We start from the raw sequence: 12,500 nt of genomic DNA, 5'->3' as shown, positions 1-12,500 counted from the left end.
ATAAGATCTCCTTTTTCCAAATATATATAGTATTCTAAGTGATTATTTCACTTTGAAAATAAAGAGAAAATTATGGAAATCTTAAGATATAGCTGATTGTTGCCACACCACATCACCAACATAATCCTCATTATAATTATTATCATCATTATTACTGTCTCAGCCACCTCTGCCACATAATTATTAACAGCAACAGCACCGCCTGGAGATCCTGTTCAACCTGTGGCCTCCTTTCATTCCAGAGAGAACCCACGCCGACTGCTGGAGTGTTGGTGTGAGGTGGTGGGCCCGATGGGTAAGGGTAAGGGCCCGTGGATCATCCAGAAGTTCCCCAACAGTTACACCCAGGAGGAGATCCTAAAAAGTGTGCCGCAGTTTGCCTTTCCTTGCACCTTCGAAAGGTTCGTTTTTGTGGGATGCTTTGAGTTGATGTATTCTTGAGTGAATTTATAGAAGGGTAGTGTAGATCATCCCACCAAATGTGTGTTTTTTTTTGTTTGTTTTTTTTTTGCTTTTTTCCAAATATTCTTCAGAATCTTTGTAATGGGGCTGTAATTTTGAAGTGAGCACTTGAAGTACAAAGTAGGAAAGGTACTAGACATTACCGATAACACTTAATATTTTTATTCAGAACTTTCAATATATATCAAACCACACCAGTACTTCATAAAAATTTCTGGTTCAGAATTTTTTGTATTTTAGAAGTCTTATTTAGCAAGTACTCAGTCACCATGGAATCAATAAGTAGGCTTACCTCATTCTTGTGATTACCTCATCCTTTTGGTGCTGGATATTGAGAGATTCCCCGTCAAGTCGCTGGCCTGTCCGCATGCATTGCCCAACGCAATCCCTTAATTTTGGTCCAGTATGATTATCGTTAGTTATTATTGTTATCGTTATTAACATTATGCTTGGTATTATGTTAGTAGAATTACTAACAATAACTAAAACATTATAGATGTCTATCCAGTAATCAAGAAAAAAATAAACAGGTGAGATCAAGTAGCCATAGATATTTAGTCAGTTTGTTAAAATTGTGCAAGACCCGACCCAATGAATGTTCATATATACGAACATGTATATATACACAGAAATAAAAGCATATCTGTTTATCTGTCTGATACATTTATCTATCTATCCAGTAGATATGCATATCTAGACCGATAGATATGTATTCATTTCTGTGTATATGCATGTCTGTATAATGAATGTTCATTGAGTTGGTCCTCGCCAATTCTAACTAATCAGCCGATTGACATGGCTTATATACTTGTTCTTTATAAAGTTGTTTCATTTTTCATACTTCTGAAGTAGCAGAAACTGTAATGAAGCGTTATATATTCCCCAGCACAAATGTCCAGCATTTTTCCTTCGTACTGACAAGCCTGGACTCGAAATGGACGTATGGTTTTTGCCGCCACGCCCCAGGTGCAGAAACTGCTCTGGTCTTGCTCTCTCATCTTCCTTGGCACGAAACTTTTTACAAGTGAGTAGGGGTTATCGTTATCCTGTGCACCTTTTATATTGTTGTTGTTCATCTTCTTCGTCATCTTTGTCTTCGTCTTCATCTTCTTTGTTGTCTTTGATTTTATCTCCTCCTCCTCTCTCTTTCCTCCTCCTCCTCCTCCTCCTCCTCCTCCTCCTCCTCCTCCTCCTCCTCCCTCTCCTTCTCCTCCATCTCCTCCTCCTCCTCCTCCTCCTCCTCCTCCTCCTCCTCCTCCTCCTCCGTCTCCTCCTCCGTCTCCTCCTCCGTCTCCTCCTCCTCCTCCTCCTCCTCCTCCTCCTCCTCCTCCTCCTCCTCCTCCTCCTCCTCCTCCGTCTCCTCCTCCTCCTCCGTCTCCTCCTCCTCCTCCGTCTCCTCCTCCTCCTCTGTCTCCTCCTCCTCCTCCTCAGTCTCCTACTCTTCCTCCTCATTCTCCTACTCTTCCTCCTCCGTCTCCTCCTCTTCCTCCTCCGTCTCCTCTTCCTCCTCCTGCGTCTCCTCTTCTTCCTCCTCCTCCTCCTCCGTCTCCTCCTCCTCCTCCTCTGTCTCCTCCTCCTCCTCCGTCTCCTCCTCCTCCTCCTCCTCTGTCTCCTCCTCCTCCTTCTCTGTTTCCTCCTCTTCCTCCATCTTCTCCTCCTCCTCTTCCTCCATCTTCTCCTCCTCCTCTTCTTCCTCCTCCTCTTCCTCCTCCTCTGTCTCCTCCTCTGTCTCCTCCTCCTCCTCCATATCCTCCTCCTCCTCGTCTCCCATCTCCTCCTCCTTGCCCATTTCCTCCTCCTCCTCCTCCTCTTTGAATGAATGTGTTATGAATGTGAAAATAATGATATTCATGATGATTTGAAGTGTATCTGCTTTTATGATTTTGCAAAGTAAGAGAGTGAGTGCTTTTGACATGAATATGAATATTGCAGACTTCTAAATACTTTATCGGAAATGATGACTGCGGGCCGCACCAGCGACTTGACCTCCTGCCTGCAGAATATTTACAAATTTGAAGTCCCCCTTCCAGGTACTGAGATAACAGTGCCATATGGAGATAACAAGGTAAGTTGATTCTCAGTTGTATCTGTTTAGTTGGTCGTGCATTGATCATCCGTGTATTGATTTGTAATGTATATTTTTGTCTTTATTTGTGGGTTAGAAATAAAGGATGAGGAGAAAAACAAAGCTAGAAAGATGTCCGTTATTGTATATGGGAATCAAATAGCTCAACCTAACTTGCTCTAGAGTTTCTTTACTTGTTATCTCTAGTTGATGCTCATGATTACATTCTCTGTTCAATCTGTGCAGTTGTTGATGATACTGTGACAGATAGTTCCCAGATGTATTAAAACAAAGGAGTGATATTTGATGGCCAAAATTAACACTGATGGGTTGTTCTCTCTGTTTTCTTATTCTGTTAAGTTCTCTCATTCTGTTGTATTTTATGAATTTTTACAGCTCTTCATCCTGTCTACCATTTTGTCTACAGTAGGAAAACTAATGTAATTAGAATATTCTAGGTGCCAATTCAGAGTTAAGAGTCCCTTTCTGGTGAGGCTAGGCTGTCTGGTATTTTCTCATTAACATGTAGCACTTGACAGATGTGTGTGATGGGAGATGCAGGCAGGCACAGAATATGAGAAAAACAGAGTGGACCTGCTGAAGTAGTTAGTGTATATATCGGTACTGACATGCAGGCGGAATGTAGCTGGCCACTTCCCAACAGAATGGACTGATTACAAACACACATTGAACCTGCTGTTTCCTTACTTTTTTTTCTTGATTCTCTTGCTACAGCCAGACAACTTTCGCTGTCATAGAATTGCAGAATACAGCAAACAACCTTGAGATTATAATTAACATGGCACAACTCAAGGTGCTCCACCTTGCAAATTCTCCCTCAGCCATTCAGTCAGTACCATTCAGGAAGCTACTCACATACCATCATAGTGGCCCAGGTGTATGGCAATATTCCTTAATTAATTTGGGTCCCACTGATTTATTGTCATTTTCTACCTGCCTGTGTCACTCAATCTCACTTTTGTCATGTGCTGTAGACAGACATAAGATTTGCTTTTACAATTTTTCCTTTAGGTATTGTTGGATGAAGAGTGTGAACTTATGGTCATCAAATGTAATGCTGATTTATGTAACTAATTTTGTTAAAATTTCTACCAGAATGCACGAATAATGAATTGGAACCAGTTTAGCCTGTAAATGCTAAAGAACCATTGAAACCATTGGTTTTGGAGGTAGATGCCACAGCAGTTATTGGGCAATTTTCATGCTGTGATAAAGCTCTTCTTGCTCTGTTCTCTTATTGTGGTTCTTCAGCTTGAGTTGCTTCTCTATTGATATTAATTTGCGCTTAGGAGTTGTGAAATTATAATATTATTAGTGAGTGTTTTTATGCAACTGAAAATCATGGACTGGGATCCATGAAGGACAATATCCATAAGTTGTTCTCAGCTTGACTCTTAGTTTTGTTATTCTGAAGTTTACACCCATCTCCACAAAGACACGTGGATGTGGGAGTCTTTGTGGATATGGATGGATATGGCATGGCATCACCCAGTTTGCATATAATTGCTAACCTTGCTCTCACAAATTTCTAGCAAATAGCCATCAGATAGTTCTCAGCTTTTTGAAGAAAGGCAATGAATACATGAATGGTTGTCATTCTAACAACAGTGCACTTTTGTGTAATGTGGCACAATGCAAAAAAAATCATATATGATTGCTTGTGTGTATTATGCTTTAATTTCATGATTTTATGAGAAATTTAACTCACGAGTAGAAAGGAATCTTGTGTAGTACCACAGTTTTTTTGTAACATGACCTGCCTATTTTCAACTTTTATTCTGAGCTAAGGTGATGAATGTGTTTCTGAAGCATTGAAAGCTATATGACCCTGAGCTAATTGTAAATGATAATGGAGTAGGATCACTTTGATGATGTAAATATGCAAGTCCTTTTGTGGATCCCATCCAGGAAGATTAGAGAGCTTTGATGAGCATGTGTTGCACTAACTTAATGTGTTATTATTTTTGGCTTATTAATTTCTTCGACAATCAGATCAGATCTCTTCCTTTCTTACTTTTAGTGTAGAATTTTAATTTCTGAGTAACAGGATTGGAATGAAATTGCCAGCAGGTAAATTTATCCAGTTAATAGAAATAATTTAGACATTATTTACTTACACATAAAGTAAATAATGTACTATTAGATTTTATTGCAAGGGACTAGTTACACTAGCCAGAATATCAGCTAAAGATTTGAACAGATATAATGTTTTAAAGATTAACAGTAATTCAAGACTCAAGCTTTACTAAGACACTTTGGTTTGTATGTGAATAAAAGAAATAAACTATTAGTCTGATATAGAGCAATCAGGGTTGAAGTCTGAGATGTAACCATGCATTTTTTGTGAAGGCATATTCAATGCAAATTAACTCTTTGCCTTTGCTCTTTTTTGGCAATAGTAGAAACTTCAAAATAAGTTACATTAAGAAATAAAGATTGTAGAAAATAACTCATTTCCTGCTGTAAAATGTTAGAGAAGCAATTGCCTAATTCTTCTGGGTTATCTTTACAAGACTTAAGTTCAAGTTGTATGGTAATTTTACAAATAATGAATTTTCCTTTGAAAGAAATTCTCTGCAGAAGAATGCAAATAACATATGTAAAATTTATGTGAATAGGAAGGTTTGTAATTGTATGGATAGCTCAGAAGAGAGAAGCAGAAGTCGAAAAGTGGAAGAGAAATTTGTTTTCCATCATTGTTATCACTATTGATTGATAAGAGGGATAATAATGATAATCAAAATGAGGATGAAAATGATAATAATGATGATAATTATGATATTGATAAAAGTGATAATGATAATAATGGAAATGATGATAATGATGATGATAATGATGATGATGAATATAATGATATAAAAATGAGATATTAATAGTAATGGTGTTTTCATTATTATTATTATTATTATTATTATTATTATTATTATTTAACTATTATTATGCAAACTCAGAAAAGGCAGTAAGGTTGTTCATCCTCTCGTGAAAGTGTAGCTGTGATTAATTATTGTGTGTGTTTCTGTCTTCCTTGTTTTTGTTTTATAATACTAATTTACTCTTTTCAGTAATAATAATTGGGAACAATTAACTCCCATGTTAATGATATTGATATCTATTGATGTACTTAGTTATAAAAAAGTATCATGTGTTTAACAAGATTGATGTATTTGGTAGAGTGAAAAAAAAAAAATTTAATGCACTAAGCCTAACTGCTTATGCTCTGTCTTCCAGTTCTTTGTAGCTAAGTGTCCAAACCACCTAAAACTGCCAACTATACCGGAAAATGTAAGTTTGATGTTTGTTAGAAGTAGTCTACGTTTTTTTCTTGTTTTTTCCTTCTCTTCTTTTCACCTTTGAGTTTTATGTGCATAGGAAATAATCAGATGGTTTACTTAGGTTGCTGATTCTGTATTGGGTGAGATAAGAATTTTATAGTGTAGGATTTTTTCTTGTATATTAATATTTGTTTGGAAAGTTTAGCAATTTTGATTTAATCATTGTTAATGAGTACTAGCCTATTCATGACACGTTTTATGTCTAATATCTTGTAATTTACTGCTTTTTCTTTTTTATTGAATGGTTTATTTATTAGTTAGGGCTAGTTTTTTATTTAGAATTATATTATAGTTATGGTAATATCTATTGGATAGAAAATATAAATTGCACTCTCATAATGTGATAAACTATTGGGTCTGTTATTTAGATTGTATTTGAGAATAAATAGTCAGAAGTTTAGACAAATTTCACACAGTAATTTGATTACAGTGGTTTCAATTTGGTATTATACCTTACATTAAGTTTGAAAGACAAAGGACATTTTGCATTGTAATGATATTCTTTGGTATGTCATCTCCTTCATTAATTTCAGCGTGACCTATCTGAGTACTACAATGCAGTGGACGCAAACAACATGATGATCATCTTTGCATCAATGCTTTACGAGAGAAGAATCATTATGGTGTCAAAGCGTCTGTCGCGGCTGTCAGCCTGTGTTCAGGCAGCCAATTCAGTCATATACCCTATGCAGTGGCAGCATATATTCATTCCAGTGTTACCACAGCATCTCATCGACTATCTGTTAGCACCCATGCCTTTCCTCATTGGTGTTAACACCTCACTTATGTCGGTAAGAAAAGCATCTGCCCCTGGTCTGGATTGCTTAGAGTTTGTTGATGATTGGTTAGACTTGTATATTCTTATTTTTCCTACTCTTCATTTGAGACCTCTGTATGCTTTATCACAGAAAGTACAAATGGACGATATTGGTGAAGCTGTTATATTAGATGCCGACAACAACACTGTCAAGACTCCCTTCAATGACGTGGAAACTCTCCCAGATGAGGTGGTTTCAAATCTCAAAAGAAACCTCAAGTCGCCAAGCAACATGCTTGGCGACTGTGTGGCAAGAGCATTCCTACGTGCACTTGTTCAGCTCATTGGCAACTACAAGGAGGCGCTCCAGTTCAGAGAGGAAGATTCAAAAATAACATTCAATAAAGAAAAATTTGTTGCCATCCGTCCGCCGCATTTCCAGCCATTTGTAGAGAAGATGTTGGAGTTGCAGATCTTTCAACAGGTTTGTAATATCTGTCATGTAGTCGTCAGCTTGAAGGTGTATTCTGTATCTGTGCAGTTGGCAGACTTGTCAGATTGGCAAATATAAATATTGGGTAGTATAGGTAGAAACATCACTGATTTGGCTGATTCTAGTTTGTAAATAAATAATGATCATGATGAGTGAGTGTGTGAGTGAGTATGTAATTGTGTGGGTGAGTGTGTGTGGGAGTGTGTGTGGGGGTGTGTGCGTGCGTGCGTGCGTGCGTGTGTGCGTGCATGAGTGCATGTGTGTCTGTGCATGTGTGTGTCTGTTTTTGTCTGCTTGTTTGTATGTTTACATTGTTTAATTTTTAATGCTGCCATTTCTATGATTGTTATTTCCATCCTGTACCTAATTCCAGTTCATCGAAGAGAGATTAGACCGCCTCAATTCCGGCAAGCAAACCTCAGATGAGTTTGAATTAGAAGTTAGTGTTCATTGTGAAAAGTCGTCTTCGAAGGTCAAGCAGCAGTATAAGCAGTTTGTGACCAATGTACGAAAGGAAGGAGGAGCCATCATGAAAACTGTCAAGAGCAAGGTAAAAGGAAGAACATAATTAGTGCCTAAAATGTGGGAAAAGACAAAGGGAAGGGGTCATGGGGCTACATCCTTATTTTTTTTTCTTCAAAGGGCTTATTATTTCAAGGGCCATTGGTTGTGATGTAAACATCTGGAAGGCAGTGGAAGTTGTGGATGTTTTTATGGGACACATTTATTCTTTAGTTACCAAGTAGTTAATGGGAACATAGATAGTTATAATTATAATTGAGGGTATATATGTTAATATTGATGTTATATATTATATATCAACAATGCTGAAGTTGTTCTTTAAAAGAAAATTTCTGCCTCCTATACTTTTTTGAACTCATCTGCTGAGCTTCTATGGTCATTTCAGATGTGCAGGTATCAGCATATATTCTGACTCTTAATAATTCACTAACCTTCTTTGCTGTTCAAGGTTCATGTGTGAGCAGATTCAATCTTTTGAAGATAACATGCCTCTTTTCTCTTCTCTTGTAACCCCACCAGTTATTCTTTCTTCTGGATGTGTGATTCTCACTTTAAAATCAGAGGATTCTGCAAACTGATCTACTTGAAATTATTATTTGGAAATGGGTAGAAGCTAACAGGCTCTTTGTGAAATTTGGTGAATTGTTACCTATTGCAATAGGATTTAGTGGAGTGGGTGTAATTACTTCAACTCAAAGTATCTTTTATTTTGAATTTTTTTTTTATAATACTTGACTGATGATTTATGAGCCAATTTACTAGTCTGCAGTGATATATATAAAAGAATTCAGTCAATGATGCAATGCATATTCGCACATCTGGGTAGGTTAAGCATACATGTAGGTTATCATGATAAGTATTTATACTTGCATGAAGAATATGTCATCAGTGTATCATTGTTTATTTTGTAAAACTCTCTTCTTAATGTCAGAAAAATATACAGTCGTATGTTAAAAAACCTTCACCCAATAATTTTTATATATGCTTGAGCTTCCTGGAAAAATATTTTTTGTTTTGATTTTATAGTGAAAATCAATTTTAAATCTCCTTTAAGGGTTAGAGCTATGGAAGTACAAGGGCTATCAATAATTTTATATTAGAGACTACTGAAAAGTCTGTTTATATGTACTTTTTCTTACAGGAACTTAAAGCTGCAAAGTAAAAACAAAGAAACAAACAAAAACTTGTAAGGAGATTACTTTAATTAGTTTTGAATTACAAAGCAATTTTTTATTTTGAAGAATTTAAAAACTAGTAACTTAAGAAAGTAACAACTAAATGAGGGTATTGTGAAAAGGTAAGAATGTATTAATAATGGTAATATCGGGAAAGTCTTGACCTTTGACTGCTAAGAAGAACAGCATTGAATAACAGTTCAGCTAATTACGAAGACTGCATAAAAATTTGATGACATTCAAAACCATTTCCCCCCCCCCTTTTTTTTTCTTCTATTTTTTCTCTCTTTTTTTTGTGAATGTTAGTGAATGATAGTGAAATAGAATGGTTATTATTATAAGCATTTCATACTGACCGTTTTGAAAACAGGCCCAATCAGTCATTTTTTGTGTGTTTTTCTATTATTGAACTTAGTCTCATGCTTTTCTATGGGAAATGGATAGACCACTGTAACATAGGGTGCTTTACCGGGTAGCGTTATAGTAAATAGGGTCTTGATATATATTTTCTCTTTACTCAACATGTAGTAGATGTTGGAATATTTTATTTTTTCATTCAATTCATTTGTATTCGTATTCTTAGGTTTCTAGGGGGTTAAAAGTTTCTATGCATATGATTGTTTTGGAAGCAATGTAGCTGGGTAGCATTTGAATAAGGAATGTATGATCTTTCTAAGAGACAGTATAGAATGAGGTTTAATGTAGGAAAGCTTTTAGGTGGTGTATGTAACCTGTCATTTAGTTGAGTGTAAATAGATTGCAGCAACAGAATATATTTGCCTATCAGTCTAGAGAGAAGTGAAGGGTAGTGCAGTTTGTAATGAAGATCTCTGCTTTGTCTCTTGTAGAGCCCGTTAAGATTGCTGAAAACTAACACAGTGAGTACTGGAATGTTTTCCTAGATACTTATGTGGTTTTAATTTTTTTTTCCTTCACAGATTTTTTTCCCCTTCCTCCTCCACCATTTGTTTGTTTTCAATGTTTGTTTTGGTTTTGTTTTTTCACCTTATGTACTCTTTGTCTTTGGCTATGGCAGCAGCATTTTTATCATTTTGATTTTTTTTATGGTGGACTTCATTGGGGCACGAAGGGAATGGTCTCTCTGGGGTTGGGTGAGTGCGACTCAAAAATCCAAGCACTACACCCAGCTGCCAGTAGGGGCTGAACTTTTGCTTTGTTTTTGTTTTTTCGGTGCTTGCTTCTTATAATTATGGGATCGTATTCTTTGCAGACCAACCCTGCTGTTAAATCTGCTGTTAAGAGCGTAAGTAGTATTGCATTACTAACCTTTTTTTTTTTTTTTGGAATTTACATACTTTAATATTTAGATTAATTTTAGAGAATTTTCTTTGTTATCCATCTCTTAGTATGCATTTTTACCTTTTTATTTGTTTGCAGGAAAAAAATAATATATCTATGTTCCATACTAAATTTCAGATGTAAGGGTTAGGGAATCTGTTTTAGTTTGAGAGTAATATTAGAACCTCTGCTTCCTGATATAGATTAATGTAACAGAAAGCAAACGGCTTGACTAACACCTTGGAAGGTTAAAGCAATACCGCTCATTACAGAACTTTTCATTACTAACATCTTTGTCTTCATATAAAAAGGGCACAGCATTAGTAGAGGGACCTCCTCCCCCCCCCTTTTTTTTTCTTCATCTTTTTTTCTTGCCTACTATCTTCTCTCATTTTGGTGCTGGCTTTGGTACTGTCAAATCTTATAGCTTTAATTAACCCCATGGAGCCAAGAAGTAATTAGAGCAATTACACCTTGGTTAATTTCATACCCACAAAGGGCAAAAGTTAGAAATGTGGGGGACAATATTTATCACACTACTTTGATTCTGGACGAGTTGATTATTATTTTTCTCAAGAAACAAAAAAGGAGAGAGGAAGTAGCCTCATGTCTCTTGGATCCACAGACAGTCTCAGCACTTTAGAAGGCTGTAGCTCCAGAGATACTGCCAATGGGAGGCATAAAAGTGTTTTAGAGCAGCTTCTATTACTATGGCACATACAGAATTCATGCCCAGACATGGATAAGATACCATTCGTCATCACTGAATTGAAACCCTACAATATCTTTACTCTCTCTTTCTCTAACCTTCTATTTCTTCTCCCATGCCTTTTTTTTCTATTTATCTTATTCACATTGATATTCTTAGCTTTTATCTTTCTCTGCTTTATCTCTCTCTCTCTTTTTTGTAAGGAAGGGGGGTAGAGGAAAGAAAAGCATAAGGGGACATTTTTACATTAACAGTATTTTACATTTTAAAGAATTACAATTTACAGATGGTAATGCTGTTATACTTTAGAGGTACATTGAACAATATCTGTTAATGAAAAGTTCTTGTACCTTGACTATTACTGTATGTGTAGTTTTTCATGTATTTTCTTATTTTGAGTTGATTTTTTCCTGTTTTGCTTGATTTGCTGTACATTTTAGAATTCATTTTGGCAAGTTTATTGTCAGACTTTCATTTGCTGTATTTGTTGTCTCTGTTTTTTTTTTTTTTATGTCAACTTATTCTCACCTTTGTGTGTGTGTGTGTGTGTGTGTGTGTGTTCCTGAAAACATCCCATGTCATGTATTGCTTTTTTTCTCTTATGATTTAACTGTTGGTATACTCACCTTTAAACTTATTTTTACATTTAAAAATCAATTTGTACCATTGTCATGTTTTAGTATAGCTGGGACCTAGTTTGAGCTGTCCTGGCTATTATTATGTGTATATAAGCTGTTTTCAAAGCACGCGATTAATTCTTATTCATAGAACAACAGTTGGTTGCATTCTGCTTTTTACTATTATCATGTGACACCAGTGACTCCCGTTGATTACTTTAATCTGATTGGAAATGTAACAACTACATGATTCTAGCTTACTCCATACTTGACACCACACTTTTTTGTATTACTTAAATAAACAAAATCTAATTTAGCTGTTGCACACTCCCACTCAAGTCTAGCAACTAGATTTGACTAAACCATCCAGACTAAGGTTTAGTCTTTTGCAAACTTTGTCTGCTCCCTCTCTATTTTAGTGTTCTTTTAACATATTATGTGTTCCCCCAAAATCTGGAATACTAAACTGTATCGGTAATCTTAATTATTCAGGTGACCAAGTTTTTATTTGATTTTATTAATTCATTTTTCTTTATTCATTTTTAAATTCCAAAAGTGAAAGAAATATTTTTTGAGCCGTCAATCTACATTTTTTTTTTCTCCGTTCATTACAAGTGGATTATCATTTGCTAAATCACTGTAACATCCTTTCATCTGAGTGGTTTTGTAATGATCATTAATTATACAGTTTGCATGGTGTGACTGTTTGGCTTTTTTTTTTTTTTTTTTTTTTTTCTTCTTCTTCTTCTTCTTAATGCAGTTCCTAGGCCATCCGTTTAGGTTTTTAAGTACTTTTTTAATATCTAATTTGGAATAGATTTATTATTTTTTCATGATTTTGTTAAGTGTCACAGTTTATTTTTTTTTTTGTGTGTGTGAGTGTGAGTGTGAGTGTGAGTGTGAGTGTGTGTGTGTGTGTGTGTGTGTGTGTGTGCGTGTGCGTGTGCGTGTGCGTGTGCGTGTGCGTGTGCGTGTGCGTGTGCGTGTGTGCGTGTGTGCGTGTGTGTGTGTGTGTGTGTGTATGTGTGTGTGTGTGTGTGCGCAATAA

At 36.0% G+C, this 12,500-nt stretch overlaps 1 protein-coding gene across 10 annotated transcripts in view; it reads left to right on the top strand.

Moving 5' to 3' along the window:
* LOC113811301 (DENN domain-containing protein 1A) overlaps positions 1-12,500 on the top strand; it is a 34,706-nt gene that overhangs the window by 2,178 nt on the left and 20,028 nt on the right. For 5 of the 10 annotated variants that reach the window (XM_027363016.2, XM_027363012.2, XM_070134315.1 and 2 more), the window contains exons 2-9: positions 243-401; positions 1,349-1,486; positions 2,395-2,527; positions 5,777-5,830; positions 6,414-6,671; positions 6,789-7,121; positions 7,504-7,680; positions 10,059-10,091. In XM_027363016.2, coding sequence (XP_027218817.1) covers positions 243-401; positions 1,349-1,486; positions 2,395-2,527; positions 5,777-5,830; positions 6,414-6,671; positions 6,789-7,121; positions 7,504-7,680; positions 10,059-10,091 — 1,285 coding nt within the window. Of the gene's footprint in view, positions 1-242; positions 402-1,348; positions 1,487-2,394; positions 2,528-5,776; positions 5,831-6,413; positions 6,672-6,788; positions 7,122-7,503; positions 7,681-9,675; positions 9,706-10,058; positions 10,092-12,500 lie in introns of all 10 variants that reach the window. The other 5 variants (XM_070134319.1, XM_027363013.2, XM_070134316.1 and 2 more) reach the window with 2 other exon arrangements.

This window comes from Penaeus vannamei, chromosome 19 (assembly GCF_042767895.1).
Source record: "Penaeus vannamei isolate JL-2024 chromosome 19, ASM4276789v1, whole genome shotgun sequence".
NCBI lineage: Eukaryota > Metazoa > Arthropoda > Malacostraca > Decapoda > Penaeidae > Penaeus > Penaeus vannamei.
This window is presented reverse-complemented; position numbering and strand designations above follow the sequence as displayed.